Source organism: Gopherus evgoodei, chromosome 13 (assembly GCF_007399415.2).
Source record: "Gopherus evgoodei ecotype Sinaloan lineage chromosome 13, rGopEvg1_v1.p, whole genome shotgun sequence".
Lineage (NCBI taxonomy): Eukaryota > Metazoa > Chordata > Testudines > Testudinidae > Gopherus > Gopherus evgoodei.
This window is the reverse complement of record NC_044334.1, coordinates 29654578-29675761: the sequence shown is the minus strand read 5'-3', so window position 1 is coordinate 29675761 and position 21184 is coordinate 29654578. Positions and strand designations below refer to the sequence as shown.

The window sequence follows — 21184 nt, the reverse complement described above, 5'->3', positions numbered from 1 at the left end:
TGCAGCAACTTACAAGATTTCACAAAGTCTTAACCCATTGTTGTAAGTCCAATACCCATCTTCATCATACTACCACGCAGGGGAACCAGACTGCTTTCCAGCAATGAATTTGCCAGTGCTCAGCTGAGGCCTAAAGCCTTGGAAAGAACTGGCACCGGGTCTGCCAGCGTCACCTCTCTCAGTCGCCAGACTGGAGCAGAGGGAACACTCTCGTAGTAAGAGTCAGACTTTCTGATGCTTTTGGAACTTTGTGAGATTTGTGCAACACTTAGAGCTGGGACGTTCAGACGCTCTGCTGTGTCTGGGAGCAGAGTTCACTCTCCTGAACATCCCACCCGGTGGGTGAGCCAGGAGACACAGTGTCAAGGCTGCCCCAGCCATAGGCCCGCAGGGCGTTACTGCACAGAAGGACTGGTCGCCGGGGTCTCTCTTTTGGGGACATCAGGTGACAGTCCTCAGGTGGACACTGATCATTTGCGTGTTAGCTGTCACCACATGCTTTCCATGGAACGTGCCTCGAACGAGGGAGTCTTGGAAGTGCAGGGTCGTGGCGCTGCCCTGAGCAAACTGATTGTGGGTGTTTGTGCATCCGCTGGTGATTAGCCGCTGCACAGGCTCACCCGAATCCACACACAGCTCTGCCAGTGCCCCTCAGTCCTGACCCACAGCCCCACCCGCCCTCCACTCTTCCAGTCACTTGGCTCGCACCTCTGAACGCTGGCACTAAGTGCATCGGAAGAGCTCAGTGCTGGGGGAGCGTCAGGCTGGCATAGCGGAGACAGCTCTGAATTGGAATCGAGGGGCATTGACAGAGGGGGGCGAGGAAGGGACACACCTCTGGGGTGTGGCAGGAAGGGGCTGTGGGAGGGATTGAAGGGCATTAGCAGGGAGAGGGACCCCCAGGTCTGACGTAGTGTGCGGGAGGGGGGCTGCAAGGTGGGAATTCAGGGCATCAGCAGAGCTGTGTGCATGGGAGCCCAAATCTGACATAGCAGGTGGGCTGCAGGGCAGAACTGAAAAGCATCGGCAGAGCTGGGAGGGCAGGTTTGGAATATCGGGGGTCTGTGGGTCAGGACTGAGGAACACCAGGAGAGCTGCGTGTGGGGAGCCCAGGATTGGAAGAGTGGCCGGGGGGGGGGGGCTGTGGGTCAGGACTGAGGGGCTGGCAGAGCTGTGTGTGGGGAGCCCAGGACTGGAAGAGCAGGGGTGGGGGCTGTGGGTCAGGACTGAAGGGCTGGCAGAGCTGTGTGTGGGGAGCCCAGGACTGGAAGAGCAGGGGTGGGGGCTGTGGGTCAGGACTGAGGGGCTGGCAGAGCTGTGTGTGGGGAGCCCAGGACTGGAAGAGTTGGGGGGGGGCTGTGGGTCAGGACTGAGGGGCTGGCAGAGCTGTGTGTGGGGAGCCCAGGACTGGAAGAGCAGGGGTGGGGGCTGTGGGTCAGGACTGAGGGGCTGGCAGAGCTGTGTGTGGGGAGCCCAGGACTGGAAGAGTTGGGGGAGGGGCTGTGGGTCAGGACTGAGGGGCTGGCAGAGCTGTGTGTGGGGAGCCCAGGACTGGAAGAGTTGGGGGGGGCTGTGGGTCAGGACTGAAGGGCTGGCAGAGCTGTGTGTGGGGATCCCAGGACTGGAAGAGTTGGGGGGAGCTGTGGGTCAGGACTGAGGGGCTGGCAGAGCTGTGTGTGGGGATCCCAGGACTGGAAGAGTTGGGGGGAGCTGTGGGTCAGGACTGAGGGGCTGGCAGAGCTGTGTGTGGGGAGCCCAGGACTGGAAGAGTTGGGGGGGGCTGTGGGTCAGGACTGAGGGGCTGGCAGAGCTGTGTGTGGGTAGCCCAGGACTGGAAGAGTTGGGGGGGGGCTGTGGGTCAGGACTGAGGGGCTGGCAGAGCTGTGTGTGGGGAGCCCAGGACTGGAAGAGTTGGGGGGGGGCTGTGGGTCAGGACTGAGGGGCTGGCAGAGCTGTGTGTGGGGAGCCCAGGACTGGAAGAGTTGGGGGGGGGGCTGTGGGTCAGGACTGAGGGGCTGGCAGAGCTGTGTGTGGGGAGCCCAGGACTGGAAGAGTTGGGGGGGGTTGTGGGTCAGGACTGAGGGGCTGGCAGAGCTGTGTGTGGGGAGCCCAGGACTGGAAGAGTTGGGGGGGGCTGTGGGTCAGGACTGAGGGGCTGGCAGAGCTGTGTGGGTATAAATTCGCTGACCTGTCTCATTCCTGCTACCAAAATGGAGAGTTGTTACTGATCCCAGAGCCAAAATGGCGCTGGGCCAACCTGTGCAGGTGGGATTGGTGCAGCTCTGGGCATGTCAGTGGAGCTCTGTCCAGTTACACGATGGTGTCTGGCCTTGTGTGTCTGCCCGTTGAGCGGTGCACCTGCCCCAAACCTGCCTCCTAGGAGAGCTCCCCAGCCCCCATGTGCTGGTTGGACACGAACAGTTATCGGCTCCATGTCCGGAGGGTACCAGCTTCCTCCCAGCCTGCGCTTTCCTCCCCAGTGCCCATCAGTCCCCACTGCTAAAGGGGTTGCAGCTGCTGTGCTAACAGGGCCCCATAAGGCTTCCTGGGCAGTCCTCAATGCTGGGCTGAGTCCACCTGCCCCCTGTGCTGTGACCACTAGAAACCCTCCCCTAGCATAGTGTGTTTCTCAAACCCAGCCATGTGATGAGTCTGCCACCCTGCTGCCTCCTGCTCCTTGGCATCTCTGCACAGGGGCCTGTTCAGGCAGCATGCCAGAGACATACTGTCACCAGGTTCTGCTCCCCTCCACCCTGGCCCACGGTGCCACTGCTGAGTTAGCACCTAGCTCCGGGGACTCTTGAGTTGGGCGAAGCCTCTGCCAGGCTGAGATACTGGATGAGCTGCACTGTCGGGCAGGGCAGGTCTGGACAGATCTCCCTGCCCAGCCACATGTGCCCTAGACATACTGACGCTGAGAAGCCTGTTGGTGTTCAGTGAGCGGGAACAGTCTGGGCTGGCAGGGCAGGGGAGAAGCTGGCACTGTGTGTGGAGACCTCATTTCCTGCCTAGCGGACAGGCTGTCTGCAGTGTCACCAACTCTCAGTTTTCACGATACGTTTGTTTTCCTTAAAGCCCCAGCTCCCGGAGTCAGGTGATGATGTGAAAATTTCATCTTTCATTTAAAAGACGTCAGTTTCTTGCCTTTCTGATGACAGAGAAAAAACTGAAAATGGCTGTAAAAGGCAACTAAACAGACATGCCCCTTCAAGCACACAATGACTGTTGTAAATCAATCTCATAATTTGGGGGGGCCGCTAGTGGAGACTCTCCCTTAGCTGTTCCCCATCTTGGGAGCTGTGACACACAAGTGAACAGTTTTGAGTCCATACAGCAGAGGGCCGCGGTGCACAGTCCTAGTTCAGTTTGCTATGGCCTAAGTGTTCAAAAGAGACCATTGATTTTTGGGGCCCAGCATGAGCCACCCCACACAGGTATGAGTTCCAGGAAGTGCTGAGCCTGCGCTCAGTAAAACTCCACCCCCCTTTGAGGTGTCTCTGGTTGAGCCCCCAATTGCTGGTTCCTCTTGAGAACTTAAGCCTACATTTGAATGATTTCCTCTGACCTTGCCACATGCTGCACGTGACCCTTTTCTGGCTTCTGTGCCTCCAGTCTTGGGAAAGAGGCAGCTGGAGTGTCCCAGGTCATAGCTGGGCGACCGGAGCTGTATCCGTACTGACAGTCGTGGCCAGGGCCATCGAGAGCGGGTTCAGGCCTTGGTGAAACATTTTTTTCAGGCCCCCCCAGCAAGGGTGGACTGGCTAAACAGGGCCAATGAAGCGGGAAAGCCAGGCCCCAGACCCCCTTCTGGACCACCAGACCCTGGGAATTTGTACCGGCTTCCTCCCCTTCTTGTCGGCCCTGGTCATGGCTGTCACAGGCAGTGAACTCAGGAGCTTCTGCACCAAACACAAGCATCTAACATGGGAGCTCGGGGGAACTTCTGCAGGTGGGAGTTAGCAGCAGGCTGGCATGTGCCCTCGGTGGCCAATAGAGGGTGACATGCCCACGTGCGCTAAGTCTGGTCACTGCAGAGCATGAGGCTGCTCTCAGCAGTGGCAGGAGCGAGCTGCGGCAGGAAGGTCCCCAGAGACACTTGCCCCAGGGCAGCACAGAGGGAAAGTGACCCACTTGCTGCTGTGCTTTTGTGTTCCAGGACCAGGCAGCGTGACCAACATGGAGCTGGAAGGGAGCCGAGCTACCCTGGAAGAGGAGGAGGAGGATGGCACCAAATACAGTAAGGGCGTGGCTGGCGGGTGGGGATTTACATCTTCCTTGTGCCAGCACAGAGCTCCCACACACCCGGTAGTGCCCAGCTAGGGATGCTGCCCTGCTCAATGGCCAGTCAATGGTGGGCGGTGATGCCCGGGGCATGGACGTTTCCAGCTCCAGTTAACTCTGTTTCCTTAAGCGAATTCAGGAGATGGTGGAAGGTGCTAGGGTGGCAGCCCCAGAGCCTGAAACCCTCAGCCCAGCGAGCTCCCCTCCAAGAGCACCCAGCTGAGAGCAGAGCACAGCGGGCACATGGCCACGTGCCACAGCCGAGGGTGCACAAAGAAAGGGGCAGGGTTTGGGATTCATTTGATTGTATTACAGTTGAGATCACAACCACAGCTCGCCTGTCAGTGCACACACACACACATGACCACACATGCACAGAGCTCACCCCCCAGCACGTGGACACACATGCACATGCCCACGTGCACACACACACAGAACTCATCTCCAAGTGCACACAAACACAAGGCTAAAATTATACACATGCAAACACCTGTCTGGCTGCCCCCATCCCCGAGGGGTTTCACATGAGATCACAGCATTTCGTTGATGACTCCTTATAACATGCCACCCACTGCTGCGTCTCTTTGGCTGCTGTAGTGGGGCAGAGGAGCTGATGGTCTCCGCATCAGCTCATGAGCCGGGGCAGCGAGACGGCATCTCAGAGCTGGAGCTGCATGGCATGTTGCATGGCCCTCTGGGAGGGAGGGGTGTTTGCACACCCACACCCACAGTCTGGAGGACTGGTGGGAGAACAGTGTGACTCCAGCCCATTGGCTCAGCACAGCCTCTTGTGCATTTCATCTGACGGTGTGTGTCTGCCCTTTAATCCATCAGCCCGCACGCTGCTCTGGGAAGGGGGGCAAATGCTCTTGTCATCCTCTATGTGGTGAGGGAACTGGGAGTAGAACCCAGGAGTCCTGCTGCTTTTTTCATGCCTTATCACCACAGACCTGCACATTTCTACTCCTCATGGGTTTCGTGTGATCCCATCAAATCGCAGCGTGTGAGCCACCCCTGCTGCTTGTGCAGCAGAAGGCAACACCCTTCCCAGCAACTTACGGCTGAGCCGATGCAGAGAGAGGGGGAAGCCGAGGGCACTGAGAAAGGGATGTGGTGGAAGGGAAGGTCTGGCAGTTTCTGCTTACAGTTGGAAATGTTCAAATTCCAAGCTAGCAGGAGTCCTATAAATAAGTAAAGAAAACTCCATCTGCATGGGAAAACCAATCAGGGAGTGTAACCGGGGCATGACTCACCCCCATGGCACCTACTACTGGTCATCCTGGGAATTAGCTCAAATTCCAGCTCAGAGCACCCTCTGCAGGCCAGTGATCTGCCTTTTGGCTACAGGCCCCATGTCCCTCCCTGGACACCAGTGCCCCTTTTATGTGGGGTTCTGTCCCCTGGCAGTGACCCCTTCCTCTTTCTTAGGAGTTTCTCCTCCCTGGGAACCCCCCACCCTCTATCCCCACTTTGCCTCAGTGTAGGCTACTGCCAGTCATTGTCTAGCCCCACACCCTGGGGCAGACTACAGTATCAGCCACTCATCACCAGCAAAGGGGGTTGGACCTACTGCCTTAGCCTACCCCTGGGTTGCACCCTGCAACCCCAGTACCTCTTGGCCTAACTCTAGGCCACAGCCTGGGGCTTTCCAGGCAGGAGCTCCCCAGCCCTGCTCCACTCAAGGTACCTTGTCAGTTCTATACAGCTAGGCCCTTCTCCCTCTACAGGCAGAGGAAAACTGTCTGCCCTTGGCTTCCCTGGCCTTCTTATTAGGCCCTGTCACTCAGTTTGGGGCATGGCCTCCAGCTGCAGCCACTTCCCCAATCAGCCCAGCCTAAAAGGGCTGCTTTCTCCAGCCCCAGCCCCTTTCCAGGGCTGTTTTTAACCCCTTCAGGGCAGGAGCAGAGATCCACTCTGCTACAGGGAGCCTACAGGATTTCCTGCTCCATATGCTGGCCTAACGTGGCTTGTATGAAAACCTTGTAATGCTAATGCGGAGCTGCAGGCTGCCTGCCAGAGACATCACATACCCACATCTCACTGAAAAGCCTTTAGCCTCTTAGATTTACTTTCCAGTTGTGTGGCTCCTAGCTTGATTCTGCAGGCGCATGCACACACATGCACAAACACACACGCACAGACATGTGCAGAACATGCAGATACATGCCGATCTCTGGTTCACTCTGCTCTGGTTATTAGGAAAACGTGCCCAAGGAGCTGGAAATGTGGATGCACCTAGACAGAGGCAGCCCTAAGAGCTCCCCTGCTCAGGGGTGTGGAGGCCATGGCGTGAGCTTCTCCCTGCAGGACAGGTGGGGATTAAAGCCACGGGGCTGCAAGGTTTGTCCCTGTCTGGTCTGCTGGGTATGTGGGTACTGACCAGAAGCTGCTACCCCTGCAGATCTGGAGACAGCGGAGCCGCCGTCCTGTCCTGAGACTGCAGGCGCCCGGGCAAAGGACCAATGCGATTCCCTACTGGACTCCATCGACGCTCAGCTCAGCCAGCTGCTGGTGCGTGGGAGGGGCTGGGGGAAGCTCTGAGGAAGGGGCCACTGCTGTGGGTCAGGGGAGGCGTCTGAAATGTGGCAGGTCTGGAGGATCGGTCTCAGGATTCAGCTTATGCACCGACCACCCAAGCAGCTGGCTGGTGTGAGCTGGTGCCTTCCAGTGGACCTGGCCACCTGGCTGGCTTGGGGTGTGGCCTGCCTGGGGACCAAGCTGCTCAGCTGATGTGGTGCCTGCCAGGGGACCTGGCCCCCCAGCTGGTGTGAAGTGGTCCCTGCCACGGGATCTGGCTGCCGAGCTGTTGTGGTGTGGTGCCTTTGAGGGGACCTGGCCACCTGGCTGGGATGGGGTAGGGCCTGCCTGGGACTCAGCCACCTGGCTGGCATGAGGTGGTGCCTGCCAGGGGACCTGGCTACCTGGCTGGCATGGGTTGGTGCCTGCCTGGGACTCGGCTGCCCAGCTAATGTGTGTGGTGCCTGCCTGGGACACGGCCACCTGGCTGGTGTGAGGTGGATCTGTGCCGAATGGGTTTGTTTTACACTGTTCTGGACGCTGCGTAAGCAGGCGAGGGACACGTGTAGCCTGCAGCTGCTCCATTATCTGTTTCTTTCCCTTCTCCTGTGCAGGGCCCTGGTGCAGGAGTCGCAGGCGGTTGCATGAATGGAGACACCTCCTTGGAATGCTCCCCCAAGGCCTCCTGGACAGCAGGTGAGTGAGCAATGGACCAGCCTGTTTCCGGAAGGGGGTGGACCTAGGCCCACCCAAAACTAAAGCCCCCCCCCCCCATAAAGTGAGGAGAGGGGCCACGAGGCCAGAAAGCTGCAAAGTACTTGGGGCAACAGATATAAAAACGGGATGGGAGTGAAGGCCAAAGGGTCAGACTCGGCACTGGACAGGGTGAGTGAATGATAGGACGAGTGTGTTCCTGGTGTGTTTTGTGGAGGGGCAAACCCCCCAGCGAGGGGAAGCTGGCTAGAGAGCAGCTGTTGATGGGGAAGCCCAGAGGCTCTGTTCAGAGACAGCTCAGAAATACAGGTGCTTCCCCAAACCCCTCCCTCTTGGAGCTGCAGAGTTGGGCTGTGCCCATCTCAGGACGGGCTTTCTGGTCAGATTCCTGCTTTGTTTCAGGCCCTAATGTTGCCCAAACAGCCTGTCGCACTGTATCTTGCTACTTCCAGTCCCCTCTGTAGTCATGCACGTCCAGGGTTTGCTGCAAAGTGAAAAGGAATTGGCATGAGGAAGGTTTTTCAGTCTCAGCAAAGGGTCAGGCTTTTGCTCTGAGCTCTGGGGCCATTTCACCAGAAGCAGTTCTGCCTTCTCTACCAGCCAGGCCCCATGTGCGGAGTCGCAATCCTCCCGCAAGACATGTGGACTTTGCCATCCTCTGATACACAGAGTGGGAGTTTTGCTGCAAGCCTCTGATAAACAGAGCAACTGAGGTTTCTAGTGAATTAAATCTGAAATCGAATGAAGCGCTCAGGAGTGCAGCCCCCCCGCAGTTTAATCCATTTTCTAATTCAGTTTATTTTAAACTGCCCCCTAATCTTGAATTCTGAGCACGCTGCAAGATTTTGAACTGAAAACACATAACTGCATCATCAACTTTGTTGGGGGAGGGAGGTTCTGGCAGCGAAGGAGGGGGCGTGGGGTCAGGGAAGGTATCGGTGTGGGAGCCAGTTGGGGATGTTGTGGTTGTTGCATCAGATAGCTGGTTTTGCTAAAACAAGCAGCAGTGAACTAGTTAACGAAGTGACCATTTAAATGGGCATTAACTTCAGAGGTAGTACCTCATCCACATGAGGAACTAGGGCAGTTCACACCTCCTGGTGCTCTGGTGTCAGGCTCTCTGCAGACTCAGGCAGGCTCAGTTGCACCTGTCACACCTGGTTCATGTTTGGAAGGTTTTCTTGGCAATCAGAACTTATTTTTTAAATGAAAGCTTCACTGCTGGAGTCCAGTTCTGCAGCAAGGCGGGGCCCTGCCAAACAGCTGTGGTCTTGTATGGGAAATAAAGTCTCAATAATATTGGGCCAAATAATTTTCTGATCTGCGTCTTGATAGGTCTCATTTGCTCTCTGCCTGATGTCACAGTCCTCTGCTTGTGACATCACAGTGATCGCCAGAGCAGCCAGTCTCTGCTCAGCCCCACTCCAGGAGGGCAGCTGGGTGTGTCTGCAGGGGAGGGGTCGCTGGGCTAGGCTGGCAGGGGTGCTGGGCTGCTCGGAGAAGGAGAAGCAAGGGCTTGTGTTGTCATTCACACTCTGCAGGACTGTGTTGCTGCTGTCACTCAGTTTTCCCCTTGACATGCAGATCAAGGGCTCGGCTAAGGGGCACGGGTTCCATGCAGAGCCGGGTGAACTGGTGTAACTGCATTGAAGCCAACAGAAGTTTGAATTTGGCCCATTGACAGCCTGATGCTTGGCTGGGATGCTTCTTGACCCCTTCAGCCCTGTATTGTTTCAGGAGGTGAAGGGAGGGAAAGGGCAGCTGGGAAGAGAGGCGGGCGGGGGCGCTGGAACAGTGTGTTGGGATGGAGTGTGTGTAAGTGGGACAGAGCCAGGGTGAGGAGCTGGTGGGGGAGCAGAGAGGGGTGGTCGCTGAGCAGGGGGTCACTGCTGGCGGTGGGGTGGCCATGTAACACGTGTCACAGTGGAACTAAGGGGTTAACTGAGAGCGGGTCTTTGAAGCGAATAGCCAATCGCAGGAGCAGCTTGTGGAGAAAGGTGCAACAGAATTGGTTGGAATACAAGCTTCATAGGAATAAAACTCTTGCTTTGCTATTCCTAGGCCATGATTGGCCAAAATACATGTTCGTGACATGCTGACTGGACGGGAGGCTCGGGGTGCAATGGGTCCTGTGCAGGCTACGAAATCTGAGCAGTTACAGGGGCCCAGTGGCAAAGCCCTGGGCCTTGATCTGCCCCCCATAGCGAGCCCTTCCCTATGGGAACAGACCCTGTTGGGGGTAGGAGCTTGTGTTACCAGATAGTGACCCCTAGAGGTGACTGAGTGATGTTGACAGTCCCTGGAGGGAGACTCCTCCATTCCAAGGAGGTCTCCAAGATGGCGGCCATGCTGCTGGGATGCATGCGGTGGTGACGGGGGATTTTGGCTGACATGCTGGCACTCAAAACTGGAGACAACCAAAGCTAGAAGCTGCTTTCCCACACGCCGGCCTATGGTGCCCAGCTTTCCCAGCCCCTTCCCTTAATACCCGTCCCATGTGTGCAAGACACACTCCACAAAGGAGCAGGGAAACCATGGGTGGCCAACACCAAGTGGTTCGACTTGGAAGGTGTAGTTTGGCTCCCAGACACTGCGGTGATGGGTTCTCATGAGTGGGCTACCGCAACGCTTCTAGAAAGGAACAAGAAAAAGCGGAGGAGGAGGATTGTATGGTTTGCCACCCGCCAGAACAGAGTCTTTGCCAAATAAGCTTTAAAATGGCAAATAGGAGCAAATGAATATCCATATAGGATCAGAGCAAAGGTTCATCTTGACCAGCATTCTGTCTCTGTGGGTGCCCAGCACCAGATGCTTCAGAGGAAAGTGTGAGCATCCTGCAGTGAGCAGGTGCAGTCCCCTGCAGAGAGAAGGCAGGTGATGGAGGGAGCATGATCCAATGGGTAGGACGTGGCAGGAGACTCCGGAGACCTGGGTTCTGTTCCTGCCTTTGGCTTCCTGTGTGTCATCGAGCAATCTACTGCTTCTCTGCCCCTCGGCGTCCCCCAACGGGGCTCATTGGCAGTAATGCTGGTTTGGGGAGGAACTCACAGCTCTTTGTTTACTTCCCTCCCCTGTGCAGAGATGGAAGGATGCTGTGCAAACCAGGACGGCACCTCCTGGGGCGAAGCCAGCTCCTCTCGGAAGGAGGAGTACGGCTGGAGGCTGATGCATCTCCTTGGCTCCAAGCAAGCCCCGGAGACCCTGGGGGACCGAAGTGACTCGAATTCCATCTGCACGGAGGACTTTGCTGCCAGGTTTCGGGAAGGCATGGTCGACCCCCTGGTGAATTCTGATGAGGAAGAGGATGTGCCAGCTGGGAGTTTCCCAGCCAGAGACCCTGCTGAAGAAGGGCACATCACGGGAATCAAAGCCAGGCCCGCTGGTCTCTGCCCCACCGTGGAGGCGTGTGGGCCTGCTGCAGAGGGCTTCATGCTCAGTACAGTGAGGAGACAGCACATCCTGCAGCGGTTTGAGGAGGGGCTAGAAGAGAACTCAGCCCTGGCTTTGTCCAGCAGCATGGAAGGACCCCAGTCCCTGAGCTCTAGGACCAGGAGAGAGAGCCTGGAGTCTCTGGGGGGCAGGATATCCAGGCTTAGCCGGAGCAACACCATAGACACCCCAAGCAGCACAGACATGGGAAAAGCCAGCGGCACAGGAGGCCGGGCTCCTGGACTAGCTCTGCCTGAGCGGGTGGAGACCTCAGAGGAAAGCATTCCTTGGCTCCTGGAGGGCTCTTCCAGATGGGGCCAGAACTCCAGGGAAAACTCCCTACCTTTCAGCAGCCCATTGCTCGTGGAGGAGCTGTGTCCCAGCCAGCCATTCAGAGATCTGGGTGCTGGTGCCGGCACGAGAGCCTGGGCCAGAGAGTCCCACCCTGTGAGGACAGCTCCGAGTCCGTCCGGGAGGAGACAAACTGCATATGGACACATCTGGTCCGACAGTCCCTCTCACTTCGCACCCACAGCAGCCTACGGCAGCCCTTCCCTGGCTTCCAAAGGGGAGAAGAGCCCCCAGCTAATAGCATCCCCCTGCCCCGACCAAAGGCTGCCCCCGGAGAAGCTGGGAGATCAGAGCTCAGCTTTGCAAGGGTTTAGTGCCACAACACAGCTGGCTAGTAGCCCTGAAAGCGCCCAGACACCCCCAGCTGTGGTTAGTGATGGCTGCGTGGTGATGCAGGGTGGGGTTGGTTCAGGAGATCCTGAGAGGGAGGCCCCAGAGCTGCTGCAACAGGGGTCAGTGATTCCCCAGAGACTGTCTGGAAGGGGCATCACTCATGCTGTGGCTAGCGGAGGCAGGGAGGGAACCTGGCGGAGCTGGGAGCTGCAGGCTGGGCCAGCGGAGAGGGGAACTCGTGGCCTGACACTGTGTAAGTCTGGAGAATGGAACTGAAAGAACCATGGAGACGGCTGGCTCCAGAACTAGGGCTGGCTTGTCCCTCTACCCCTGTCACCATGGAACTGAGTATGTGGGGAGAAAACGCTCATCGCTGAGCTAGGGAGGAGGGCATCAGCGTGGCTGGGAAGCTTGGAATCATCACCTGGGGGAGCAGTGACAGTACAGGGGGTGGGAACGACGCTGTGACAGCACAGTGGGGGCGGCATTGGCCATTGCGGTGAGATGATGGAAGCTCTCGTGGACTCTTCCTGGCTCATTAGGGCTCTGACAAACTCCCCGGGGAGTGTCACATTCCCAGTGATCACTGGCATCCGTGCAAGCTCAGCAAAGCCCCTGGGGACCTGGCCAGTCGGTCAAAGGGGATGGGCAGGTCCTGGTCACAGCGCCACCCCTTGGGGCACCCCCCCCATTCCCATGGACTCTTCCTGCTCAGTGCTGAGGGGAGAGTTCCTCCTGGCCCCCGATTTGCCTGGACATTCAGCCTGGTGCCTCATAGGATCATAGAATCTCAAAGTTGGAAGGGACCTCAGGAGGTATCTAGTCCAACTGCCTGCTCAAAGCGGGACCCATCCCCAACTAAATCATCCCAGCCAGGGCTTTGTCAAGCCAGGCCTTAAAAACCTCTAAGGAAGGAGATTCCACCACCTCCGTAGGGAACCCATTCCAGTGCTTCACCACCCTCCTAGTGAAATAGTGTTTCCTAATATCCAACCTAGACCTCTCCCACTGCAACTTGAGACCATTACTCCTTGTTCTGTCATCTGCCACCACTGAGAACAGTCTAGATCCATTCTCTTTGGAACCCCCTTTCAGGTAGTTGAAAGCAGCTATCAGATCCCGGCTCATTCTTCTCTTCTGCAGACTAAACAAGCCCAGTTCTCTCAGCCTGTCCCCGTAGATCATGTGCTCCAGCCCTCTAATCATTTTTGTTGCCCTCCACTGTACTCTTTCCAATTTTTCCACATCCTTCTTGTAGTGTGAGGCCCCAAACTGGACAGAGTACTCTAGATGAGGCCTCACCAATGCTGAATGGAGGGGAATGATCACATCCCTCGATCTGCTGACAGTGCTCTTACTTATACAGCCCAAAATCCTGTTAGCCTTCTTGGCAACAAGGGCTCTCTGTTGACTCATATCCAGCTTCTTGTCCATTGTAACCCCTAGATCCTTTTCTGCAGAACAGCTGCCTAGCCATTCGGTCCCTAGTCTGTAACAATGCATGGGATTCTTCCGTCCTAAATGCAGGACGCTGGACTTGTCCTTGTTGAACCTCATCAGATTTCTTTTGGCCCAATCCTCTAATTTGTCTAGGTCCCTCTGTATCCTATCCCTACCCTCCAGCGTATCTATCACTCCTCCCAGTTTAGTGTCATCTGCAAACTTGCTGAGGGTCCAGTCCACACCATCCTCCAGATCATTGATGAAGATATTGAACAAAGCCGGCCCCAGGACCGACCCTTGGGGCACTCCACTTGACACCGACTGCCAACTAGAGATGGAGCCATTAATCACTACCCATTGAGCCCGATGATCTAGCCAGCTTTCTGTCCACCTTATAGTCCATTCTTCCAGCCCATACTTCTTTAACTTGCTGTCAAGAATACTGTGGGAGATTGTATCAAAAGCTTTGTTAAAGTCAAGGAATAACATGTCCATTGCTTTCCCCACATCCACAGAACCAGTTAGCTCGTCAGAGAAGGCAATCAGGTTGGTCAGGCATGACTTGCCCTTGGTGAATCCATGCTGACTGTTCCTGATCACTTTTCTTCCTCATGCTGAGTGCCTGGTCCCTGGTTGCTCTGGGGCCGGTGGGCCTGTGCCACCAGCAGCTCTGCTCCCCCCCCAACACACACACCCGCCCAACCCAGGATGCAGGAGTGCATGTGCCTTCCAGGAGTCCCTGGCTACTGGCTCCTGTTCTCACCCTCTCTGTAGGTCCTGACCCAGAGGTGGGCGCCTCCGAGGGGCGTGAGAGGCAGAGCAGCCTGAGCCCAGCTTGGGACGAGGTCTATCCAGGGTCCTGCAAGTACAAGCATGTGGCTAGTAAGAGGAGCTGCAGGCTGGCTGCTGCTTCATGGGGAAAGTGCTGGGTCCTGTCCCCAATCCTGGGTCTGCCCATCGATCTGCCTCTCTCCTGGAAAATGGGTGATCCTGTCCCGGCCTCGCCTGCTGGTTCCACACCCTGGAAGATGCCTGTGCTCCTTGTCACTGCAGGGAAGGTGGAACAAATGCAGGATCTGGGAGAGGACAGAGCCTCTGGGTTTGCATCATGGCTGGGGCTGGGAGAACAGGGGAGTCACCCCTGATCACAGGTTCAGTTTGGTAAGACGAAGGCAGGGAAACCCCCCTCACTCTGGGGTCAGCTGGGTTTGTCATCTCTTCCATCCTTCATCCTCTTTCAGGCGTCCCCGTCACCAGTTTTGACACCGTCACCATCGACAGTGACCTGGACTCGGTGAGGACGGAGACAGTCCAGGTTCACCTCCGCAAGGCCGTCGGCTGCCAGAGAGGTATGGCTCCAGGGCTCAGCCAGACAGCCATTCCCCAGGGGGCTCTTCGGTGCCCACAGTGAATCCCCCTTGTGTCTCCTTCGGACCAGCCTCTCTCTGCCCCCGGCCCTGCTCTCGCTGTTGCAGGGCGATGGAGCTGCTTTGGGGGTGTGGGAATGGACCTGCCCCTTGCAGCTGTGTGGGCTCCGCTCCCTCTTGTTCCCGTCCCACCCACAGGTGACTGTTTGTGCCTGCTTTGTTCTCTCTGCGGAATGCACCCTGCCCCCCCACTCTGCCCCCAGCAGTCACACGTTGCTGCTGGGATCCCAGCTGCTGCCCCCCCCTCCACACGTGCTGCGTTAGCCACATACTGTTAGGGGCGATTGCCTTAGTGGGGTGGCTCAGAGTCCAAGTCCAGGCTGACTCCCTGCTCCCCACAGCTCCTCCTGCTGCCTCCCCACAGGGCTCCACAGCTCCTCCTGCTGGCTCTGGGCTGCACTTGCTTTCCCAGGAGCTACTCTACTATTGCTGTGGAGACACAATGTTTCTCTTCTCCAAACAGCTCCAGGCTGCAGCACCAAGGGGCCCCGCTGCCCACGGAGAGACTCGTTGGGGTAAGTGCTGATGAGACCAGCTCGGCCCCTGGTGCGATGCCAAGCAGTGATGGTCCTGTGGAGACTCACGCCAGGGCTCCTGCTGCCTGTGGTACTGCAACCTGCCACAGTACCACGCCAAACTCTGCAGACAGGCACACAGGAACGGCTGTATTGCTCAGCCTAGTGTCCTGGCTCTGACATTGGCCAATGCCAGGTGGTTCTGGCAGTCAGAGGTTCAGGGACATGGGGTTGCATCCCTACCCCTACTGGCTAATAGCCATTGATGGACCTAGCCCCTAGGAACTTATCTAGTTCTTTTTTGAACCCTGTTATAGTCTTTGCCTTCACAACATCCTCTGGCAAGGAGTTCCACAGGTTGACTGTGCGTTGCATGAAGAAACACTTCCTTTGGTTTGTTTTAAACCTGATGCCTGTTAATTTCTTTGGGTGACTTCTGGTTCTTGTGTTACGAGAAGGAGTAAATAACACTTCCTTATTCACTTTCTCCACACCAGTCATGATTTTATAGACCTCTATCATACCCCCCCTTAGTCGTCTCTTTTCCAAGCTGAACAGTCCCAGTCTTATTAATCTCTCCTCATATGGAAGCTGTTCCATCCCCCTTAATCATTTGTGTTGCCCTTCTCTGAACCTTTTCCAATTCTAATATAACTTTTCTGTGATGGGGTGACCAGAACTCCACACATTCATGGTGAGGGCATCCCATGGATTTATATAGAGGCAATATAAGATTTTCTGTTGTATTCTCTATCCCTCTCCTAATGAGTCCCAATATTCTGTTCGCTTTTTTGACCTCTGCTGCACATTGAATGGATGTTTTCAGAGAACTATCCACAGTGACTCCAAGATCTCTCGCCTGAATGGTAACAGCCAATTTAGACTCCATCATTTTATATGTATAGTTGGGATTATGTTTTCCAATGTGCATTACAATCAACTCTGAATTTCATCTGCCATTTTGTTGCCCAGTCACTGTTTTGTGAGATCCCTTTGTAACTCTTCGCAGTCTGCTTTGGACTTAACTGTCTTGAGTAATTTTGTATTGTCTGCAAATTTTGCCACCTCGCTGTTCACTCCTTTTCCACATCATTTATTCTGCCTGTCTCTGCTCACCCTGACCTCCAGCAGTGGCAGCGAGACTGCATTGGAGCAAGATGATATAGTGATTAGCGCAGGGGGTTGGGAAACCAGGATTCTGTCCTAGGCTCCACTGCACCCTGCAGTTAGTCTCTTGCATTTTGGGGTTGTTGTTTTTTTGAAAGCCACAACCTGGTCTGAGCAGGCCGGGGCGACTCAGCTGCTCCAGGGAGCCACCCACTGAGATGTGAATTCTGAAATGGTCAAGAGCTGCTGACACAAGCCCACATCCAGGTCCCCCAGCTAATGCAGTGTCATCCCACTGGCTCATGCAGAGTGGGTTCCCCCAGCTTTCAGTCCTAGACACCATCCCCTCCAGGCCCGCATCAGCAACTCTGGGCCATTTTGACAGTCCCCCTGCCAGCTGCAGTTCTCCCAGGCGGGACACTCCCCCTTGCGTTGATCCTTAGTTGAGGCACAGGACACTGTCCCCTCCAATCCCGCATCAGCAGCTCTGGGCCATTTTGACAGTCCCCCTGCCAGCTGCAGTTCTCCCAGGCGGGACACTCCCCCTTGCGTTGATCCTTAGTTGAGGCACAGGACACTGGCACCTCCACTTGCCCTTGGAGCGCAGAGCCTGCCAACGCCAGGCACTTGGAGGCTGGGCATGAAGAAGGGGTGACCTCTCTGCCCTGCATTAGCTGCTGCTGCTCTTACAGGTGCCTGGGCTCCAGCAGTGCAGTCACTGAGGAAGAGGAGGAGGCGGAGGAAGAGTTCCTGTGGTCTCGTGGCAGTGCCGACTGGAGGAGCAGCAGCCCTGTGAGGTGGAGCTCAATGCCATGCAGGGCAGTGTCCAGCTGGGAGGGTACCAGGAAGGAGGCCTGCACGGAGCACCAGGTGCTGTCCTGTGGCAGAGGGCGATTCTCCCAGGAGTGTTGGGATGGTGGCTGCACTGCAAATAGGGCTGCAAGGTGGGGACTGGGGCAGGTAGCAGAGTTGCCTGAAATTGACACCAGTAAATGCAGAGAATTGTTCCAAGGCAGCTCTTGCATAAGACCCTAGAAACCCAGGCAAGCGCAGCGACCCCACCAGCGATGTAGGAAACCCCAGAAGCGCAGTATAGCAATCCTGTCTCCTGTACCATGGCAGTAGCAGTGTTGTCCAGCAGTAAGAGCAGGGTGCTGGGGGTCTGGTGACTGCCTTCCAGTCTCACTCCTGACACTTCCTCCCCACATGGCCTTGGGCGAGTTACTTAACCCCGCTGACCTTTAGTTTACAATGAGGATAACATGCTGCCCACCCTTTTATAACACTGGAGCCTTTGGGGTTATGTCAGAGCTAAGTATTATTCCACCCAAAGTAACTGCATGGGAAGAACGCAGTCAAGGCTACAGAATTTAGTGCTCCAAAGATGGGAAATGCTGGTGCTAGAGCTAGTCCATGTGTGTATCCCATATGGGGGTGTGTCACGGACTCACAGATCGTGCCCACTCATGGCCCCGTGCGGTCCGTGGGGAGGGTGCCCCTTTCAATGTGACAGCCCTTCTCGGGGGTCCACTCTCTCTCGGGGTCAGGCACCTCCACCTCCTGGAGCTGCAGCTCTCTGAGCCTTAGCACGTCTGTCTCTGCCGTGGGCCCCCTCAGGGAGTTCATGCGCTCTGGACCCCCTGGACCTCCAGCCCCGAAGGGGTTGATGCAACCCTGCTCTCTATCCCGGAGTGACTCTTAGCCAGCATAAAACAGGAGGGTTTATTGAGAGTTGAACACAGCACAGGAAACTCTCAGGGCCTCAGGCCTGGCCTCTCTCAGCACAGCATATCCCAGTCCCCCTGCATCCAGGTGGGCTCTGCCTGCTCCCCCTCTCCAGCCCAAAGTTCCCCTGCAGCCAGCTGGGCCTCCGATATCCCCCAACCCAAGCCCTTGCCTCTGTCCATTGTCTTCTCTCCAGGGAAACAGGGTAGTAAACAGGAAGTCCTGGGCCTCATCTCCTCTCAGCCCTCCTCTGGCCCCTCTGGCTGGAATCGGCTAGTCAGGTCATCATCGGATCCTCTCTCCACAGCCCACTGTCCTCCCACTGGCCAGAACCGGCTGTGTCTCCTGAGCTGGGTCTCCGGGTCACCAGTCACTGGGGCCTCCATCCTCTAGTCCACTGGCCAGGGTCCCGAGTCTCTCTCCGGTCCTCTGTAACAACAAACTCCCTCTCCCCTCTCCTCGTTAAACCAGTAACACCCAGGGTCACTGAGTCCCATCCCCTGTGCATGCAACCCACTGGAAAACACAGAAACCCCCAAGGAAACCCCCCACTTCGTCATAGGGTGTTTGCACGCCGTGGGCCCGAGTCTGGAAGTTCTAACAAGCCATGTCCGATAGTGGTTCTCCTCGTGGCCCCGGCCCAGGGCACAAGAGGCAGCGTGAGCCGACGTCTCTGCAGTTCCTTCTCACTGCCGCTTGGCCCGAGTCGAAGTGCCTCTGTCCATAGATATCTCCAGCTTTTATTCTTAATACTTGGTTAATCACTTTGTAAATAGTTTGTAGTTTTTATGTTAGCGGAGCTAGAGTTTTTAGGATAGTTAGCGTAGGTAGTTTTCCCCCCACACCGGAGACTTCGTCCCTGCAGCCTGGGACTATGCCCAGGGTTCCAGGTTCAAGAATTGTGTCTCCTGCCCTCGCTCCTTCTCTGTGAGTGACGAGCATCAGTGCAGTCTCTGCTGGTTGGGTGAGATACAAATTCTGCAAAATGCAGCATCTGTCACTCTTTTCCGCTGCGAACGTGGCAAGCTCATGAGCTTAGATTAAAGAAACACTGTATGAGGCCTCGTTCTGATCCAGGCCAGGGAGATCCTCCTGTACATTTGCCCCATTGGATGAACAGAGCCCCTCTGAGCACGAGCTTAGGAACAGAGTCTACAGCTGCTAAGCTCAGGATTCTTCTTCCCAAGTTTCCCATGAGTTTAAGGGGCACTCTCATGATCAGATCCCCCCAAATCTGTCCATAAAAGAAGAGATCCCTTCCCGAGCCCGCCTAGGCTGGACAAGCCTTCACATGCAAATCCCATGGGTCCAGGACCGTGAAATACCCCCAGGCTGGAGGGTAAAGTGCAGAAGAAGAAAGATCTGTCGATACCTTGGGTGGCTCCGGCTGTGAATCACAAGGACTGAAACCTGCCAGCTCCATCCAGAAGTGTTGGGCCTGCTTCTTCCTCCGTGCTGGCCCATCCTCCTAGGACCCTGCCCAGCTATAGCTTCCTGGGGCATGTTGGAACCATTGGCCCTGACCACCGGGTTGTCTGGACACCTATGTTACAGCAGAGGATATTTTCTTCCCTTATCCCCAGTCTCCTCTCCTCATTGACCCAGTCCTTCTGAGAGACATTGCTGTGCCAGAGGACAAACCTGCTTCGGTGTCACTGGAGCCATCCCCTCTCCAGCTGCCAGGCAGGAGCATGTACCCTCTGGTACCATCCACTCTACCACTGGAGGGAGAGCAGTTCTCAGACTCAGAGAAATCGGATGCTCTGGCTGGTCAGTCATCTCGCAGAGATCTGAGCCCCATCCTCCCTGATGTGACTTCCTCAGGGACCACTGGTACCCGATGCCGTGGGGTCCCCCCACCTAGTCGATCCCTCCTTTTGGCCATACTGGGGCCCCTGGAGCCCCTATGGGAGATGCCTTGGATCTGTCCATGAATCCTACCACACCTCTCTTACTCAGCACTCACCAGATCTGACAGAGTACGAGGAGGAGCACAGAGACCCAAATTTGCAGGTACTGGCAGGAATCTTGTTCTCATCTCTGGCTGAAGCCATCACTTCATCCTCACCCTCTCCACTGAATGACCATGGGCAGTACCAGGAGCTGCTTCGGAGGATAGCCAATGACCTCCAGAGGACGTCCAGGACTTCCCGCACCAGCTCCTGGCTATTCTGCAGCCTACAGGTCTGAGCAAGGTGGCGCATCTGGTTAACGAGGCCATCAGGGAGCCAGCCAGAGTGGTGTGGCATAACCCTGCCTCCCGCGCCCCCATGCCTAAAACGCCGAGAGAGGCTGTTTTGTCTGTGCCAAAGGGCAGAATTTCTTTTCTCCCACCCAGCATCCAGCTCGCTGGTGCTACAGGCAGCTGTGAAGAGAGCAAAATTGCATCATCCCAAACCCACCTCTGCTGATAAGGCCTTGATGAGGTTGGACCTGTTGGGAAGAAAGGTCCTTTCCCTGCAATTCTGTATCGCTAATGATCAGGGCTTGTTAGCGAATAGGATTTTACCAGTCACTCCAGCCTGGCCAGTTTTCAGGATAAGCTTCCCCCTGATGACAGAGCCCAGGTTCAGCCTCCCTTAGAAGAGGTCACGTTAGTGGCTAAGATTCCCTTCATGCTGTGGTGGACACAGTGGATACTGCGTCGAGAGGCTTAGCCCCTGGCATAGTCATGAGGTGTGTGTCTTGGCTTTGCCCTGATAGCAAACATGTGAACAAAGAACAGTCCCTTGTAAACCCCCCCCCAGAGGATAAACTTGATTGTGGTAACACTGGGCTCCTTGCAGCAAGAGCGTTCCTCCCCATGGACAGGTGGCAGCTAAGGAGCAATCTGACTGTAGTCAGGATGTGCCTTTGTCTTCTAAGCCACGTGACACCGTTTGCCAGGCTTCAGCAAGGCTGCCTACAAGCCGGGCTCCTGTCTGTCTACTCACCAGACAGGGAGTGCATCGACACCAGGGTAACTGTTCCTGCCAGGGCCATTGCCTCTCTTACCGGGCAGTTGAACCTGGATTGAGCCAGAGTTGGTGTCCCCTTCGTCACTCTGCCATCATAACCGACACATCTTTTATGGACTGGGGAGCTAACTTGAACAGCCTCTATAAACAGGGTCCCTGGACCCACATTGATCTACACAGCTGAGGGTAGCCCGCCTGGCAAGCGGGATCTTCTCCTGCTCATTTGATCTCTTCATGTCCATGTGATGTCAGACAATATCACCACAATCTTTTACATAAACAGACAGGCCGGAGCAAGGTCTCTTCCCCTTTGCCTAGAAGCAGTCAGGCTTTGGAACGAGTGCATCAGAAACTGCATCACTATCCAAGCCATGTACCTTCTGGG

At 56.1% G+C, this 21184-nt stretch overlaps 1 protein-coding gene across 7 annotated transcripts in view; it reads left to right on the top strand.

The window, feature by feature from the left end:
• The window catches only part of LOC115661220 (trichohyalin-like), a 57074-nt gene that overhangs the window by 4073 nt on the left and 31817 nt on the right, over positions 1-21184 (top strand). For 6 of the 7 annotated variants that reach the window (XM_030583564.1, XM_030583563.1, XM_030583566.1 and 3 more), the window contains exons 3-9: positions 4157-4237; positions 6683-6792; positions 7413-7494; positions 10592-11878; positions 14310-14417; positions 14959-15010; positions 16810-16987. In XM_030583564.1, coding sequence (XP_030439424.1) covers positions 4157-4237; positions 6683-6792; positions 7413-7494; positions 10592-11878; positions 14310-14417; positions 14959-15010; positions 16810-16987 — 1898 coding nt within the window. The remainder of the gene's footprint in view (positions 1-4156; positions 4238-6682; positions 6793-7412; positions 7495-10591; positions 11879-14309; positions 14418-14958; positions 15011-16809; positions 16988-21184) is intronic. The other variant, XM_030583567.1, reaches the window with a different exon arrangement.